At 42.7% G+C, this 17,091-nt stretch overlaps 1 protein-coding gene across 3 annotated transcripts in view; it reads left to right on the top strand.

Annotated features, from left to right (window-relative positions):
- sctr (secretin receptor) overlaps positions 1–17,091 on the top strand; it is a 40,246-nt gene that overhangs the window by 15,502 nt on the left and 7,653 nt on the right. For all 3 annotated transcript variants that reach the window (XM_019353445.2, XM_019353446.2, XM_013264690.3), the window contains exons 6-9: positions 5,090–5,199; positions 9,384–9,516; positions 13,841–13,994; positions 14,143–14,203. In XM_019353445.2, the coding sequence (XP_019208990.1) occupies positions 5,090–5,199; positions 9,384–9,516; positions 13,841–13,994; positions 14,143–14,203 (458 nt within the window). The remainder of the gene's footprint in view (positions 1–5,089; positions 5,200–9,383; positions 9,517–13,840; positions 13,995–14,142; positions 14,204–17,091) is intronic.

Genomic DNA, 17,091 nt, shown 5'->3' with positions numbered 1-17,091 from the left:
TGCCAGACAAAGAAGCTTGATTCGTCACTCCAAACAACATGTTTCTATTGCCTTAGAGTTCAGTGGTGGTAGGCTTTGCCCCACTGCATCTGATGATTTGTATTGTGCTTAGCAATGTTAGGCTGGGATGCCTGCAAAGTTGGCCATCTTTATGTATTCAGGGAATATATATACACATATATATATATATATATATATATATATAAAAAACACCCAGCACGCCCCTACGGGCGGTTTATCCTTCAAGCTCGGGTCCTCTACCAGAGGCCTGGGAGCTTGAGGGTCCTGCGCAGTATCTTGGCTGTTCCCAGGACTGCGCTCTTCTGGACAGAGATCTCCGATGTTGTTCCCGGGATCTGCTGGAGCCACTCGCCTAGCTTGGGAGTCACCGCACCTAGTGCTCCGATTACCACGGGGACCACCGTTACCTTCACCCTCCACATCCTCTCGAGCTCTTCTCTGAGCCCTTGGTATTTCTCCAGCTTCTCGTGTTCCTTCTTCCTGATATTGCTGTCATTCGGAACCGCTACATCGATCACTACAGCCGTCTTCTTCTGTTTGTCTACCACCACTATGTCCGGTTGGTTAGCCACCACCATTTTGTCCGTCTGCATCTGGAAGTCCCACAGGATCTTAGCTCGGTCATTCTCCATCACCCTTGGGGGCATCTCCCATTTTGACCTTGGGACTTCCAGGTTATACTCGGCACAGATGTTCCTGTACACTATGCCGGCCACTTGGTGATGGCGTTCCATGTATGCCTTGCCTGCTAGCATCTTGCACCCTGCTGTTATGTGCTGGATTGTCTCTGGGGCATCTTTACACAGCCTGCACCTGGGGTCTTGCCTGGTGTGATAGACCCCAGCCTCTATGGATCTTGTACTCAGAGCTTGTTCTTGTGCTGCCATGATTAGTGCCTCTGTGCTGTCTTTCAGTCCAGCTTTGTCCAGCCACTGGTAGGATTTCTGGATATCAGCCACCTCCTCTATCTGCCGGTGGTACATTCCGTGCAGAGGCCTGACCTGGACTTTCCTGGACATTGTCTCATCCTGGACTGTGGTGCTGACACACACCAGTCCCTGGCCTCCTTCCTTCCGCTTAGCGTACAGCCTCAGGGTGCTGGACTTTGGGTGAAACGCTCCATGCATGGTAAGGAGCTTTCTTGTCTTTATGTCAGTGGCTTCTATCTCCTCCTTTGGCCAGCCTATTACCCCAGCAGGGTACCTGATCACAGGCAGGGCGTAGGTGTTGATAGCCCGGATCTTGTTCTTAACGTTCAGCTGACTCCTCAGGACTTGCCTGACCCTCTGCAGGTACTTGGTGGTTGCAGCTTTCCTAGAGGCCTCTTCATGGTTCCCATTCGCCTGCGGGATCCCCAGGTACTTGTAACTGTCCTCTATGTCTGCAATGTTGCCTTCTGGTAGTTCGATCCCCTCAGTTCTGACTACCTTCCCTCTCTTTGTTATCATCCGACTACACTTCTCCAGTCCGAACGACATTCCGATGTCATTGCTGTATATCCTGGTGGTGTGGATCAGTGAATCGATGTCTCGTTCACTCTTGGCATACAGCTTGATGTCATCCATGTACAGGAGGTGGCTGACAACTGTTCCATTCCGTAGTCGGTATCCGTAGCCAGTCTTGTCAATGATCTCACTGAGGGGGTTAAGGCCTATGCAGAACAGCAGTGGGGACAGAGCATCTCCTTGGTAGATCCCGCACTTGATGGTGACTTGTGCTATGGGCTTGAAGTTGGCCTCCAGTGTTGTCCGCCACATCCCCATTGAGTTCCTGATGAAGGCTCTTAGGGTCCTGTTGATCTTATATAGTTCTAGGCATTCCAGGATCCAGGTGTGGGGCATTGAGTCATAGGCCTTCTTGTAATCAATCCAGGCAGTGCACAGGTTGGTCAGCCTAGTCCTGCAGTCTCGGGTGACTGCTTGGTCTGCCAGTAGCTGGTGTTTTGCACCTCTGGTATTCTTGCCCATCCCTTCCTGTGCCCCACTCATGTATTGAGCCATGTGCCTGTTCATCTTAGCCACTATAATGCCTGACAGGAGCTTCCATGTGGTGCTGAGGCAGGTTATTGGTCGGTAGTTGGAGGGGACCGGTCCCTTCTGGGGGTCCTTGAGGATCAGGACTGTACGGCCTTCGGTTAACCATTCTGGGTGTCTCTCGTCAACTAGCAGCTGGTTCATTTGTGCTGCCAGGTGCTCGTGGAGTGCAGTCAGCTTCTTCAGCCAGTAGGCGTGAACCATATCAGGGCCTGGTGCTGTCCAACTCTTCATACTGGAGACCCTTTCTTGGATATCTGCCACTGTGATGGTTACTGGACCCTGTTCAGGGAGGTGGCTGTGGTCTGCCCTCAGATCCACTAGCCACTGAGCATTGCCGTTATGGGTTGCGTCCTTCTCCCATATGCTCTTCCAGTATTGCTCCGTCTCCAGCCTTGGTGGTGCTGTTCTCTTATTGTTCTCTTGCCACTGAGAGTACATCTTTGCTGGTTCTGTGGAGAACAGCTGGTTTATTCTCCTGCCTTCTATCTCTCTGGTGTACCTCCTCAAGCGGCTGGCCAAGGCTGTGAGTCGTTGCTCGGCAGTTTCCAAGGCCTCAGGTATGGACAGCTTCCTGTACTTCTTAGGCACCTTCTTCATCGTGCCTTTCTACAACTCCGATAGTTGGCTAACCTCCCTCCGTGCTACCTTGATCTTAGCCTCTAGCCTCCTTCTCCATGGAGGGTACTGCCCCTTGTGGCTGTTCAACTTGTAGCCAAGCATCTCACTGATCACTGCTGCCATATTGTAGGTCAGCTTGTTAGTCTCGGTAATCGTGGCTGTAGGTATCGTCCGTAGTGCTGCATTAACATCATCTAGCAGACCTTCTGAGGGTGTGTGTGTGTGTGTGTGTATATATATATATATATATATGTATATATATATATATATATGTATATATATATATGTATGTATATATATATATATATATATGTGTATACTGAGCACAAGATCCATAGAGGCTGGGGTCTATCACACCAGGCAAGACCCCAGGTGCAGGCTGTGTAAAGATGCCCCAGAGACAATCCAGCACATAACAGCAGGGTGCAAGATGCTAGCAGGCAAGGCATACATGGAGCGCCATCACCAAGTGGCCGGCATAGTATACAGGAACATCTCTGCCGAGTATAACCTGGAAGTCCTGAGGTCAAAATGGGAGACGCCCCCAAGGGTGGAGAATGACCGAGCTAAGATCCTGTGGGACTTCCAGATGCAGACGGACAAAATGGTGGCGGCTAACCAACCAGACATAGTGGTGGTAGACAAACAGAAGAAGACGGCCGTAGCGATAGATGTAGCGGTTCCCAATGACAGCAACATCAGAAAGAAGGAACACAAGAAGCTGGAGAAATACCAAGGGCTCAGAGAAGAGCTGGAGAAGATGTGGGGGGTGAAGGTAACGGTGTTCCCCGTGGTAATCGGAGCACTAGGTGTGGTGACTCCCAAGCTAGGCGAGTGGCTCCAGCAGATCCCGGGAACAACATCGGAGATCTGTGTCCAGAATAGCGCAGTCCTGGGAACAGCTAAGATACTGCGCAGGACCCTCAAGCTCCCAGGCCTCTGGTAGAGGACCCGAGCTTGAAGGATTGACCGCCCGCAGGGGCAAGCGGGGGATTTTTTTTTTTTTTTTATGTAGGCAAATAGATCTCAAAAAGCAATACACTGTGCCAAAATCTAAAGAAAGACACAAGAAACAAAGTCATTGACATCTATCAATCTGATGACATTTACAAAACCATTTCTTAGGCTTTGGGGATTCCAGTGAACAATGGTTAGAGCCATTATCCTCAAATGGAGAAAACTTGGAACAGTGGAATGTTTTGGAAAAGTTTGAGTCCTGTTACATCTGGCATAAAACTAACATAACGTTCCATAAAAGGATATCATGCGAATAGTCAAATATGGTGGTCATAGTATTAAAAAGAATGGACCATAATTTTTGTGCCCTGAAGCTCAAGCACATGCAGTAGCACAATGATCCAAATGACACCACTAAGTCCACTTCTGAATGCCTAAAAAAAATGAAAAATAAATAAATAAATAAATAAATAAATAAATAAGGTTTTGGAATGGCCTTGTCAAGGTCTGTTTTGGCATGACAGGCTGTCACTGAAAACCCTCCAGTGTGGTTGTATTAAAACAATTAATTTAAGAGAGGATCTTTCTCAGTGTTCAAAATTTCCACAGTGATGTGAAAGTCTCACTGCCAGTTATTGCAAACACTTGATTCCAATTTGTGCTGCCGAGGGTGGAAAACCAGACAATTAGCGGCCAATACTTTGGGGCCAAGTAAGTTTGGATAGCTTTTGTTCTTTAATAAATAAATTCATTTATTAAGAATGAAATCACGATTGACACAAGAGACAAAGGCCTAGCAAAAATAAAAGGAAGTCACTAACACTTAGACACACTTAGGAATTCAACATGGAGTACTGTGAGTTGATTATTCTTGTGAATTTCTACTGTTGTAAATAAAATTTAAATTAATTTTGTGTCTCCCCTGCAGAAGTAACAAAGTACAAATACTTTGTACTTAAGTACAATTTTCAGGTGTATGTACTTTACCTGAGTAGCACTTTTACTACATTTTAAAATGAATATCTGTACTTTCTACTCCTTACATTTTCATAACAGGCTCGTTCCTTTTGGTTTAACACATTTGGGTCGGGTTATTATTTCGTCACTGCCAGCCTTCAAACATCAAACCAATTTGGGTCTTAGCTTGTCGACTCTGCCTTACTCTGTGGCTGTGCTGTGGTTAAACAGACACAGAGAGGAGAAAAAATACATCATCATGTATGTTTTAATATGGAACGTGTGAATGAGTGAACCCTACAGATGCAGAGTGAGGGCTGCCAGTACAGTTTTAATTAATCCTGTTTACATGGCAGTGTTATGGGGATTTTCTGATTATGATGAGAGAAAGTTATGATACAAAAATATTCTTGCCTTTCGTCCAATGAGATAAATAGACACATAGTCATGCAAAAATCTGCTGCTGCTGAACTCACTGGATGTATTCATGTTTTCCCCAGGTGCACAGCTCCCAGAGGTACTTCCTGTTTGTGAGAATCATGTACTCTGTGGGTTACAGTGTTTCCCTTGTCTTCCTCATCATGGCTGTTGCTATTCTCTCCCTTCTGAGGTCAGTGATGAGAGAATTAACAAACAACAATATCTCCGTACAACACTGTCTGTTACTTTACCAACTGTGTTATTACGAATTTTATTTGAAAATAGTTATTTGATTTATTGAACATTATAAGCACTATTAGGCCCATGACTAAGTACCCTGTAATTAAATGTAATTTTATTTGAATTTACATGAATTTTAGAAAAAGAAGATAAACTCCTTATATTGTAAGCAATTTGTAAGTAATTTAAAAACATCATATGTATTTTTAAGTGCACCGTAAGTATTGTTAATTACTTCATAATTTCATAGTCATTTCTGGAAAAACAAACAATACTTCCCCATCTTACACTGTAAGTATGCTGTACTGAGGTGCAGGCCGCATAACTTTGAGGTATTTTTCAGGAAAGGAGACACACTTGCACTGCAAGTAATTTTAAGTACAGTGTAAGTAATTTAAGTACAGTGTAAGTAATTTAAGTATAGTGTAAGTATTTTTAACTAATAAAATGACTTATGCTATTTGTCAGTGATGTAAGTATGCTGATTGGTTAGCACTTTTTTTGAAAAAGAGTTTTGAGAACAAGAGCATCAAGTGATTTAGGAAGATCCTTAGCAGCTAACTCTGGTCTTAATTCATCATTTAAACTATGAAGACAGCGTCTTGGAGGTTCCTCTGCTCTCATCACATTTGTCCAGCCAAAATCTAAAAGTCTACAGAAAAAAAAAAAGAGAACCTGAATCTGTGGCTGATTTTTTTTCTAATTTTCAACACCACCTGTGCCCACTTTAAAGCTTTCAAGCATAAGAGCTGAACCATGAAAACAATTTTAGGATGTCCGGTATATCAACTGATTCTCATATAGCGCTTTTCTACTCTCCCAGAGCAAAGTGCTTTATACAACATGCCTCATTTACCCATTCACACAAGCACTTTTCCTATGCTTAAGTGCTTTCTATCCAACATTCACACACATTTATACTCTGATGAATGCATCTCTCCTCACCTTTTATGCAACTCACTAGTAAATGCTTCAGGCAAGGGTAGCTCCCTTTCTGGAGGCTCGGGAGGTGGAGGAGGTGAGAGGAAGGCACAGATTTCTGAAGCATTTGTAGAAAAAGAGGGAAGAATTGGCTGAGTAGTAACAGTATTTGAGTCTGCAGGCTTCAACAAACCCTTTAGCTTAGCACAATCATTACAGATCACAGTTATACAGGGTGGGCCATTTATATGGATCCACCGTAATAACATGGGAATGGTTGGTGATATTAAAGTCCTGTTTGTGGCACATTAGTATATGTGAGGGGGCAAACTCCTCAAGATGGGTGGTGACCATGGTGGCCATTTAGAAGTCGGCCATCTTGGATACAACTTTTGTTTTTTCAATAGGAAGAGGGCCATGTGACACATCAAACGTATTGGTAATGTCACAAGAAAAACAATGGTGTGCTTGGTTTCAACGTAACTTTATTCTGTCATGAGTTATTTACAAGTTTCTGACCACTTATAAAATGTGTTCAATGTGCTGCCCATTGTGTTGGATTGTCAATGCAACCCTCTTCTCCCACTCTTCACACACTGATAGCAACACCGCAGGAGAAATGCCAGAACAGGCATCCAGTATCTGTAGTTTCAGGTGCTGCACATCTCGTATCTTCACACCATAGACAATTGCCTTCAGATCACCCCAAAGATAAAAGTCTAAGGGGGTCAGATCGGGAGACCTTGGGGGCCATTCAACTGGCCCACGACGACCAATCCACTTTCCAGGAAACTGTTCATCTAGGAATGCTCGGACCTGGCACCCATAATGTGGTGGTGCACCATCTTGCTGGAAAAACTCAGGGAACGTGCCAGCTTCAGTGCATAAAGAGGGAAACACATCATCATGTAGCAATTTCAAATATCCAGTGGCCTTGAGGTTACCATTGATGAAGAATGGACCCCAACCTTCTTCACCCCAACCGGTCGCAGCAGATAGCCGCCCCTCCCTGAGCCTGGTTCTGCCGGAACTTTCTTCCTGTTAAAAGGGAGTTTTTCCTTCCCACTGTCGCCAAAGTGCTTGCTCATAGGGGGTCATATGATATGATTGTTGGGGTTTTCTCTGTTTTTATTATTGTGCGATCTATTGTACAATATAAAGCGCCTTGAGGCGACTTTTGTTGTGATTTGGCGCTATATAAATAAATTTGAATTGAATTGAATTGAACTATCGTTGTACCCCATATACCACACCAAACCATCACTTTTGTTGGTCCAACAGTCTTGGAGGGATCCATCCAATGTGGGTTAGTGTCAGACCAATAGCGGTGGTTTTGTTTGTTAACTTCACCATTCACATAAAAGTTTGCCTCATCACTGAACAAAATCTTCTGCGTGAACTGAGGGTCCTGTTCCAATTTTTGTTTTGCCCATTCTGCAAATTCTGTGCGCCGATCTGGGTCATCCTCGTTGAGATGCTGCAGTAGCTGGAGTTTGTAAGGGTGCCATTTGTGAGTAGCTAATATCCGCCGAAGGGATGTTCGACTAATGCCACTCTCCAGTGACATGCGGCGAGTGCTATGCTGTGGGCTCTTGCTGAATGAAGCTAGGACAGCCACTGATGTTTCTTCATTAGTGACAGTTTTCTTGCGTCCACATTTTGGCAAATCCAACACTGAACCAGTTTCACGAAACTTAGCAAGCAGTTTGCTAACTGTAGCATGGGAGATGGGTGGTCTCGTAGGGTGTCTTGCATTGAAATCTGCTGCAATGACCCGGTTACTGCGTTCACCAGACATCAACACAATTTCGATCCGCTCCTCACGTGTTAACCTCTTCGACATGTCAATGGCTGTGAACAAAGAGAAACTTGTAAATAACTCATGAAAGAATAAAGTTACGTTGAAACCAAGCACACCATTGTTTTTCTTGTGACATTACCAATAAGTTTGATGTGTCACATGGCCCTCTTCCTATTGAAAAAACAAAAGTTGTATCCAAGATGGCCAACTTCTAAATGGGCACCATGGTCACCACCCATCTTGAGGAGTTTGCCCCCTCACATATACTAATGTGCCACAAACAGGACTTTAATATCACCAACCATTCCCATTTTATTACGGTGTATCCATATAAATGGCCCACCCTGTAGAATCATTAAGTTGTCTATATTTTACAAAAGGTTATGTACTGTAAGAATATATGGCCCAAGTGTTGATGACCCTCATTCTTCCACATTGGTTTTAAGTTCACTCTCTGAACACCTAGATTGCTCACTTGTTCTGTTGGGTTAGGGTAAGGGGTTATTGAAACCCTTCCTGTAAAATACCTGGAAGTTAGGCAAAGTTAACAATATGGCCCATCCCCCGAAAAGTGCAGCACACTTACAATGTAAGATGGGGAATTTTTTTGTGTGTTTCTGGAAATTCCCATGAAATTACATACTTAAAAATGACTTAAGGCAAACTTAAAAATACTTACAATAAAATTTGTATCTCCTTTCCTGTAAAATACCCATAATTTCAGATAAAGATCCTTACTTCCGGCGCCCCCCGTGCGTGGCAGCCTGTTACAGTTGCTCTGCTCATTCTGAGCTTCTTTTTTATCTCCTCTTTGCTTTCTCGTAATTTTTAACAAATTTCCCACGTGTGGGACTAATAAAGGTTATCTTATCTTAAAGTACATTAAAATTCCAATTAACACGGTTTACAGGTTAATTTCACCCTTAATCATGGGCTGTATGACTAAGAGTGATATGTCTCGAATCAGGTTTCAAGTCTGTTAGCATGTTTAATCACTCTTAAATCATGATGACCTCAGGTGTCACATTAACCGTCTGAGCTCCGAACCCTAAACTTGACAGCATAAAAGCAAAGAATGTTTGTGGAAAAATGTAAATACTCGATAAGTATCAGTTAATAATTGTCAGTAATTACTGTTTTTTTTCTTTTGATTGTAGTAGAAGTAGAGCCCAATAGTTTACAAACAAAAATGTAACTTTCTGTTATGGTAAGGTTTACCATTGATGATGACTTAGACCTTAGAGGGTTAATTAATATATTATCAATACATAATTTATAGTTTAACATGTATATATTATCACCACTAAATATATGCATGTATATACACATATACATTATCTATGCTATACATGTTATCAAATAATATGAGCGATTATAACATTTGATCCATCTCTGTGTCCTTCAATCTTCAGGAGGCTCCACTGCACACGCAACTTTATCCATGTCCAGCTCTTCCTGTCCTTCATCTTCCGAGCCGTACTCATCTTTATTAGGGATGCAGTTCTGTTCTCAAATGAAGACAGTTTTCACTGTCATATCTATACGGTACTTTCTGTTATTGTCTTAACAAAGAGAGAGAGGGCCCATGCTATGTTGTGTCTTCTTAACGTGAGACGTTCAAAAAGACAAGACATTAAAAGTTAACATGTGGGGACAGAGCGCATTCAGATAATGCTGTGCCACTTTTTTCTTCAAGTAATGAATTATAATATTCATATTTAGGTAAATCCAGCTGAACTTTGTTGATCAATCAAATGCAATTATTGCAAGTGGGTGATACTGACAAAGTGATCTTACTGCTTCACAGCATCAACTGTCGAGCCTGTGATCACTGACTGGCTGTGCCTCAGGCCACTCTGTTTGTGTCATAGATAAAAAGTGTTTAACGTAAATAGATTATAGATTCAAGCTGTGCACCAGTAGAGTGACCATTTCTGAATGGTATATCGCTGAAAAACATTTAATATGAAATTCTCAGATACAAAAATGAAGAAGATGCCATTTTATTGATTTTTTTTATGCTGACTGACCAAATATGACAAGTTGTACGGCAAAAACAAAAATACCAGTGGATAGAACAAAATCCTGGAATTTTATAAATCAGAAAATAATTTTGTCAAATCTTTGCGTGTTTTTTAATTCCAATACCTTCAATCTCAAATTTTTAGAATATTTTCTGGTGCACCATCTCTGATCTGAATAAAATTTTACAATTTTGATTATAGAGTATATAATGATTGTTTTTCATTTTAGAATGATATCTAATTGTTTTCAAGATTAAAAACATTTAACAAGGTTTGCACACTTTCACTCTATTTTTTTTAATTGAAATCTGAGGCGGTGTTTGAACATGAATTTTTCAAAAAATATTAAAGATAAATATGGATTTCATGGAGATCAGGAAGAGATCAGGAAAGAGGTACAACAGTCATCTGTAAAACATAGTGGACGCTCTGCCGCGGTTGGTTCATTTCCAGTGTTGGGCAAGTTACTTTCAAATAGTAATTCAATTATAGTTACTAGTTACTTCTTCAAAAAAGTAACTGAGTTAGTAACTGAGTTACAATATTCTAAAAGTAATTAATTACTTGGAAAAGTAACTATTACGTTACTTAAAAAAAAAAACAAAGAACGTTTAACCCCCTGGCGTCCAGGGTATAATTGGCCATTTTTTTACTACTCTTGATTTTCCCTCCACATTTTACCTTTAAAAACTATTTGCTTTGCCTTGTTTGGTATCATTCTTTTTAGCGCAACCTCACGTGCCTGAATTTACAGTTATGTTCTCATTTTGTCATACTGTATAACCAGAATTGATCTAAAATCAGACAAAAAACATAAAATCACAGTAGAAAAAGTTATTTTTACTGTAACAACCACAAACATGTTTAATGAATCATATTTTATAACTTCAAATGCAAATATAAATTGTCAATTTTAAAATCCTATGCACAAGTTTTGCAAACAACAAATTTATTTGCATCCATTTACCTTTTACCCTTTTTTTAAATAACCATTTCAAACTATTTACAGAACAATCAGCTGTTCTTCAATAAGATGCCACACAAATTATTTGTGCCACTCCAAAAAAATCATTTCTGTCCACTATAAAGGAGAACATCACAGCCTGATACCTGCAGGTCTGACAGCAGCAGGTGTATCACTCCTGTTTCTACCTGGAGACAGCAGTCTCCTCATTGTTCTGACACACAACACAAAACTATCCACAACACTACACACTAACTACACAAGACAACACATTAACTACACACTCCAAACACGCTAAACGTCACAAATCTCACATCTCAAAACTCGCTCTCTCTCTCTCTCTCTTTTCCTGCTCTCTCTCCCTCTCTCTTTCTCTCTCCCTCTTTCTCCCTCTTTCTCCCTCTCCCTCTCTCTTTCTCTCGCCGTCACTCCTAAAACTGTTTTTTTGTTTTGTTTTTTGCTCATAAGCAGAGAGTGCTTGCTAGCGCTAACGTGGCGAAACTATTGAGGAAAAAACGCCGCGTATATCTTGTTTATCATGACTCTGGTTTTACGTGGCCTATCAACACAATTTATAAACTAGCACCTTGTTGCTTTGTCTTTAAGTGGTCATGTGATTGACTTACCACGACTACTTTATTCTTCCTCAGTCAAACAGCAGCACTCATGCGATTGTTTTGCCCCCTTAGCTCCAGGTGTTGTGCTAGTGATCGTGATTACCGTCCGCGGGAGCGCGCAGCTGCTTAAAGCTGTAGCGTCCAGATTACTTACAGCTACTTCCGTGCAACTGATATAAACTGCGGTAAGCTGAACACAGCTTCAACTGTTTGTTGAAAAATAGTAACGGACCGCGTTACCTTGTTAGTAACTGTAACGGCGTTGTAACGATAGGAATAGTAATTAGTTAGATTACTCGTTACTGAAAAAAGTAACGCCGTTAGTAACGCCGTTACTTGTAACGCCGTTATTCCCATCACTGTTCATTTCAGACTGTGGTGTTGGGGATCTTGTCAAAATTTAGGGAATTAAGAACTATCCATCATGCCGTTTCCTTCATTCTTTAGCATGACAATGATCTCAAAAACACTACCAGCGCGGTAACATCATACTTGGTTAGAAAAACACACAATGAAAAAATATTATTCACGGGTTAGCCTCCCCAGAGCACAGACCTCAACATTATTGAAGCAGTGTGTGATCATGTTTAGAGAGAATGGAGCAAAAGGCAGAAACATGCAAAGAAGAGCTTTGAATGTCCTTCAAGAATGTCAGTGAGGCTGTTTCTCCCAATCACACTCCCTCCAGATCACACTATCATTTCCCATGTGGGTGTTCCCACAGACTCCCAGCAGAACAGTGGGGTCCATGGATTGGGGACTCTCCTGCACACCACAAAGCCACTCTAAGAAGGCCGGGTACTGTGAACCATCATTTGGCACAGAGGCAAAAACAACATGAGGACCCACTCCCTGACTCTGAGGTGCAGGGAAGCTACCCACTTGTCCACCAGGGAAAACCCCAATATACATGCAGCGAACCCTGGAGAGCCCACCACCTTTCACCTAGGGGATCTTCAGTGGAAATGAGTCCAATCGCTCTCCAGAAACCTTGTTCCACAGCCAGAATTATGCAGTGAGATGAGCCCAGCTATATATAGTCGGTATCTTCCGACCTCACACACCAGCTCAGGCTCCTTCCCCACCAGCGAGGTGATGCTCCATGTGCCACGGGCCAGTTTTGGAAGCTGGGCATCAGAGTGCCAGGACCTCTGCCTCTGACTGCCACCCAATCCACAGAGTATCAAACCCCTACAGCCCCTCCTGTGAGTAGTGGACCCATAGGAGGATGGACACACAGAGCCTGGTCAGGCTATACAGATTAAGGCTCAGTCACCAGATGCTCACTCTGGAGCTTCCACCCCAGGCCAAGCTCCAGGGTAGGGACCTGGTGACCCTGTCCCGGGCAGGGTACACAGTGCAATAAATCAAGCATCTTTGTCTGGCCCTGTCACAGCCAAGGTTTTTGGAGCAAAATATTAAAATAAATGACACTAAGATTAGCAGTACTGATCAGTTTTTCGCCGAGCTTTTTCCTCACCTAAAATGTTTAGAGCTGAGCATCACATATTTCTGGCATGTTTCTGAAGAACAGTTGCACACTCGCCCATCTGTATCACAAGAAAAACCTCTGACAGCAATGATTAGTGTAAGCAGGAGGAGACGAATCCTCAGGAGATGATGCAACAGCTATAACATTAGATTACAGCGGCACAAGTACATAAGTGCTGGAGGAAGAATTCAGATGCAACATATAAATAGACCAGAAGTCCAAGTATTGCAGTGAAGATGTCAGCAAGCTGTACTTCTATAATCCACTGCATATAATATAATCACTATATGTTTATATAATTCCAGCTCAGAATCACCAATTAAAACTAGCATGTATGTCTTTAAACAACTGATTCATGTCACCTGTGAGAGATCTAACTGATAATGTAATTTGGGGAGTTTGAATCTGTTACACTGTATTGTATTTTGGGTCCATGTACCACCTAGCATAATGTATGTGGTGGATTAAAATGGGCAATATTCATCTTCCGCCACAGGTCAGAACTCATAATATAACAGAACTCATTTGTGGGTCATTTTTGGTAAGAATCGAGTTTTTGGCCATTTTTAGCAGTTGTTACCAAATGTGTTAATGTTTAAAATACTGTAGAAACACTAATGTATCAGTGAACAATGTTTCAACTGTCAGTTGTTGTTTTTTTAAAAGCTATTTTTAGTTTAGTTTCATGTGACCATGATAACGTTGAGTTACACTGTGTGTACTGTGCCGGGCACCTGCTTACCTTCTCTCTGCTCTCTGCTGCCCCCTGAAGGTCAGTTGTAAATTTGCCACTGTGCTGTCTAACTACTGCATCATGGCCAACTACAGCTGGCTGCTGGCTGAGGGCTACTACCTGTACAAACTTGTCAGCGCCTCGTTGTTCTCTCAGAGGAAACACTTGTCGTGGTACATCATCCTTGGCTGGGGTATGACAGCTCAGTAGCAGTCACTGTCACTGTTACTATTCTTTCTTATTATTGTTTCACTCTGTTTATTTGGATGTCAGTATTTTGCTGATCTATATAGTCCTCTTATTGATAATAGCAAAACACTAATGTTTCGCTCGTCTTCCAGGTTCTCCAGTGATTATTATGAGTGGCTGGAGTTTTGCTAAATACCTCCATGAAGATGAAGGGTGAGCTCAGCACAAACAGTACACATGGCCACATGTTTTTGGACATTAAAGGAATGCTTATAAATGTAAAATGATTACTTGCTGGGAATAAACACCCCCCTTTTCTTCTGATTCCTAGGATTTCTCTTCATTTCAAACTATTAGTTAAAGTACAGGAGTTTATGGCCATATTAAGTGCTGTCATTAGCAACTTTGAGTGAGATGGTGATCAAATTCAGAATGAAGATTGTTACGTGACCCATCTCTCTTGTACGAAGGAATATTAGCACCACGTCAACAAAAATATTTGGTAGTACTTTCTATTACAGCTCGGTAATAAAGGGGTAATGGTAGGATAACAAGGAGAAACAAGAATGTAATAATGTGGTAATTTCCAAGTTGTTACCATGCAATTACCAAAGTATTAACCACTTAATACCCAAGTAAAATCATGGTAGCAACAGTGGTTACAGTTGAGTAATATTACCCTGAAATGTATGTATTAGGATAATAAGAGCCCCAAAACTGGGAGCTATAATATGGAAAGGCAGCTCTGTAATAAAGAGGTAATAGTAGGATAACGTCTTGATGCATTCTCAATCATCCAGGAAAGTAAATCTCCAAAAGTTGAATCTGTTCATCTGGACGTAGCGTTTTGTGGGAGAAACGTTTCGTCACTCATCCAAGTGACTTCTTCAGTCTCAGCTGACTGCAGGTTTCCCCAAACCTTATAAACAGTACATTTGCATAGTGACTGAAACCAGCCCACTGAAGGAACAATGGGCTGTGAGGTCAGTTCCTTAATCATAATTATGCAAATTCCCATGACCATTGATCAACAATCACTGACCAAAACCCACTGATCAAAGACCACTGATCAATGGCCATGAGTCCCATTCACAGAGAGTTGGGGAATGGCTGCAATCACAGCATTGTAAGATGGTGAAAGATGTACCCTTAGGCCCCCTCCTCGATTCAGAGATGGTCTTTCCCTTTTTACGTAAATGGCCTCCTTGACTCCGCGCTCAAACCAGCGTTCCTCCCTGTCCAGGATGTGTACATCCTCATCATTGAAAGAGTGTCCACTGGCCTGTAGGTGTTAATAGACTGCAGAGTCCTGGCCTGATGAGGTTGCTCTTCTGTGTTGTGCCATCCGCTTCGCTAGAGGTTGTTTGGTTTCCCCGATGTATAAATCCTGGCAATCCTCCTGGCACTTAACAGCGTACACTATGTTACTCTGTTTGTGTCGGGGGACCCGATCCTTGGGGTGGACCAGTTTTTGGTGCAGCGTGTTTTGGGGTTTAAAAGCCACAGAGACCCGGTGTTTAGAAAAAATGCGTCTCAACTGTTCCGATACTCCTGACACATATGGGATCACTACAGGTTTTTGCCTGGGCAGCGGTTGTCCTTCTCTCCTGGATCGGCTGGAGCTTTCTTTAGGTGCCTTCCCAGCTTTGACAAAAGTCCAGCTGGGATAACCACATTTACTCAGGGCCTTCTTGATGTGCTGTTCTTCTGCCTCCCTGGCTGCTGTGTCAGTGGGGATGGTGTTCGCTCTGTGTTGTAGCGTCCTGATGACACCCAGTTTATGCTCCAGTGGATGATGAGAGTCAAACCTTAGATACTGATCCGTATGCGTAGGTTTACGGTACACGACAGCTTTTAGATGTCCCCCATTACTGATGGAAATCTCACAGTCTAAGAAGGCCAACCTGCCTTTTCATTTCCTCCCTGCTGAATTTGATGTGTCGGTCCACCGAGTTAATGTGATCCGTGAAATGTAGTACGTCCTGAGATTTGATTTTCACCCAGGTGTCATCCACATATCTGAACCAATGGCTTGGTGGTGTTCCAGGGTAGGATAGCAAAGCCCTCTTTTCCACTTCTTCCATGTACAAATTGGCCACGATGGGTGAAACTGGGGAGCCCATGGCACACCCATGTTTCTGCCTGTAGAACTGACCCTTGTATGTGAAGTAGGTGGAATGAAGACACAGTTCCAAAAGCAAACACACTTGGTCGATGCTGAGAGTGATCCTGTTGCTGAGGTTGGTGTCATCCTGTAATCTCTTACGGACTACCTCCAACGCTTCCGTGACTGGGATGCAAGTGAAGAGAGATGTAACGTCGTACGAGACCATGGTTTCATCTGCCTCCATAATGACCTCTCTCACCTTCTCAACAAAATCCAGGGTGTTCTGGATGTGGTGTTCAGAGCTGCCCACCAGCGGGTTGAGGATCGACGCCAGAAACTTGGAGATGTTATAGGTGACAGAGTTGATCATGCAGACAATAGGTCTTAAAGGTGCACCCTGCTTATGTATTTTCGGTAAACCATACAGACTTGGTGTAGACTCCCCTGGGTACAGCCTGTGGTATGAGGTCCGGTCAATAGCCTTGTCTTGTTCCAACTGCTTCAGACAGTCTATCACCCTCTTCCTGTAACCACTTCCTGGGTCTCGTTTCAGGGGCTCATAAGTATTTTCATCACTGAGTAGTGACAAAATCTTCTCATGATAGTCTTTCTGGTTAAGCAATACTGTGCACCTACCCTTGTCTGCCGGAAGGATGATAATGTTGTTGTCATCACTAAGTGATGTGAGTGCCTTCCTCTCCTCCATGGTGATGTTGGATGCTGGGGGCTTTGCATTGCTGAGACAGGCCGAAACTTTCGTCTGTAGTTGCTCTGCTTCCACTTCTGCAATATTGTTGTTGCGAATTGCTGTTTCTGTGGCTGTGATCAGCTCCACTAGAGGGATTTGTCTCGGTGTGACGGCAAAATTCAACCCTTTAGCAAGGATGTTTTTCTCTGTTTGGGTGAGCTGTCTGTCAGACAAATTCTTCACCCATTCTTCACCCACTAGTAGGATAACAAGAAGAAACAAGAATCTAATAATGTGGCAATTTCT

The sequence above is a fragment of the Oreochromis niloticus genome, linkage group LG16 (assembly GCF_001858045.2).
Source record: "Oreochromis niloticus isolate F11D_XX linkage group LG16, O_niloticus_UMD_NMBU, whole genome shotgun sequence".
Lineage (NCBI taxonomy): Eukaryota > Metazoa > Chordata > Actinopteri > Cichliformes > Cichlidae > Oreochromis > Oreochromis niloticus.
The sequence above is the reverse complement of the archived record's forward strand: the minus strand, read 5'-3'. Positions and strand labels throughout refer to the sequence as shown.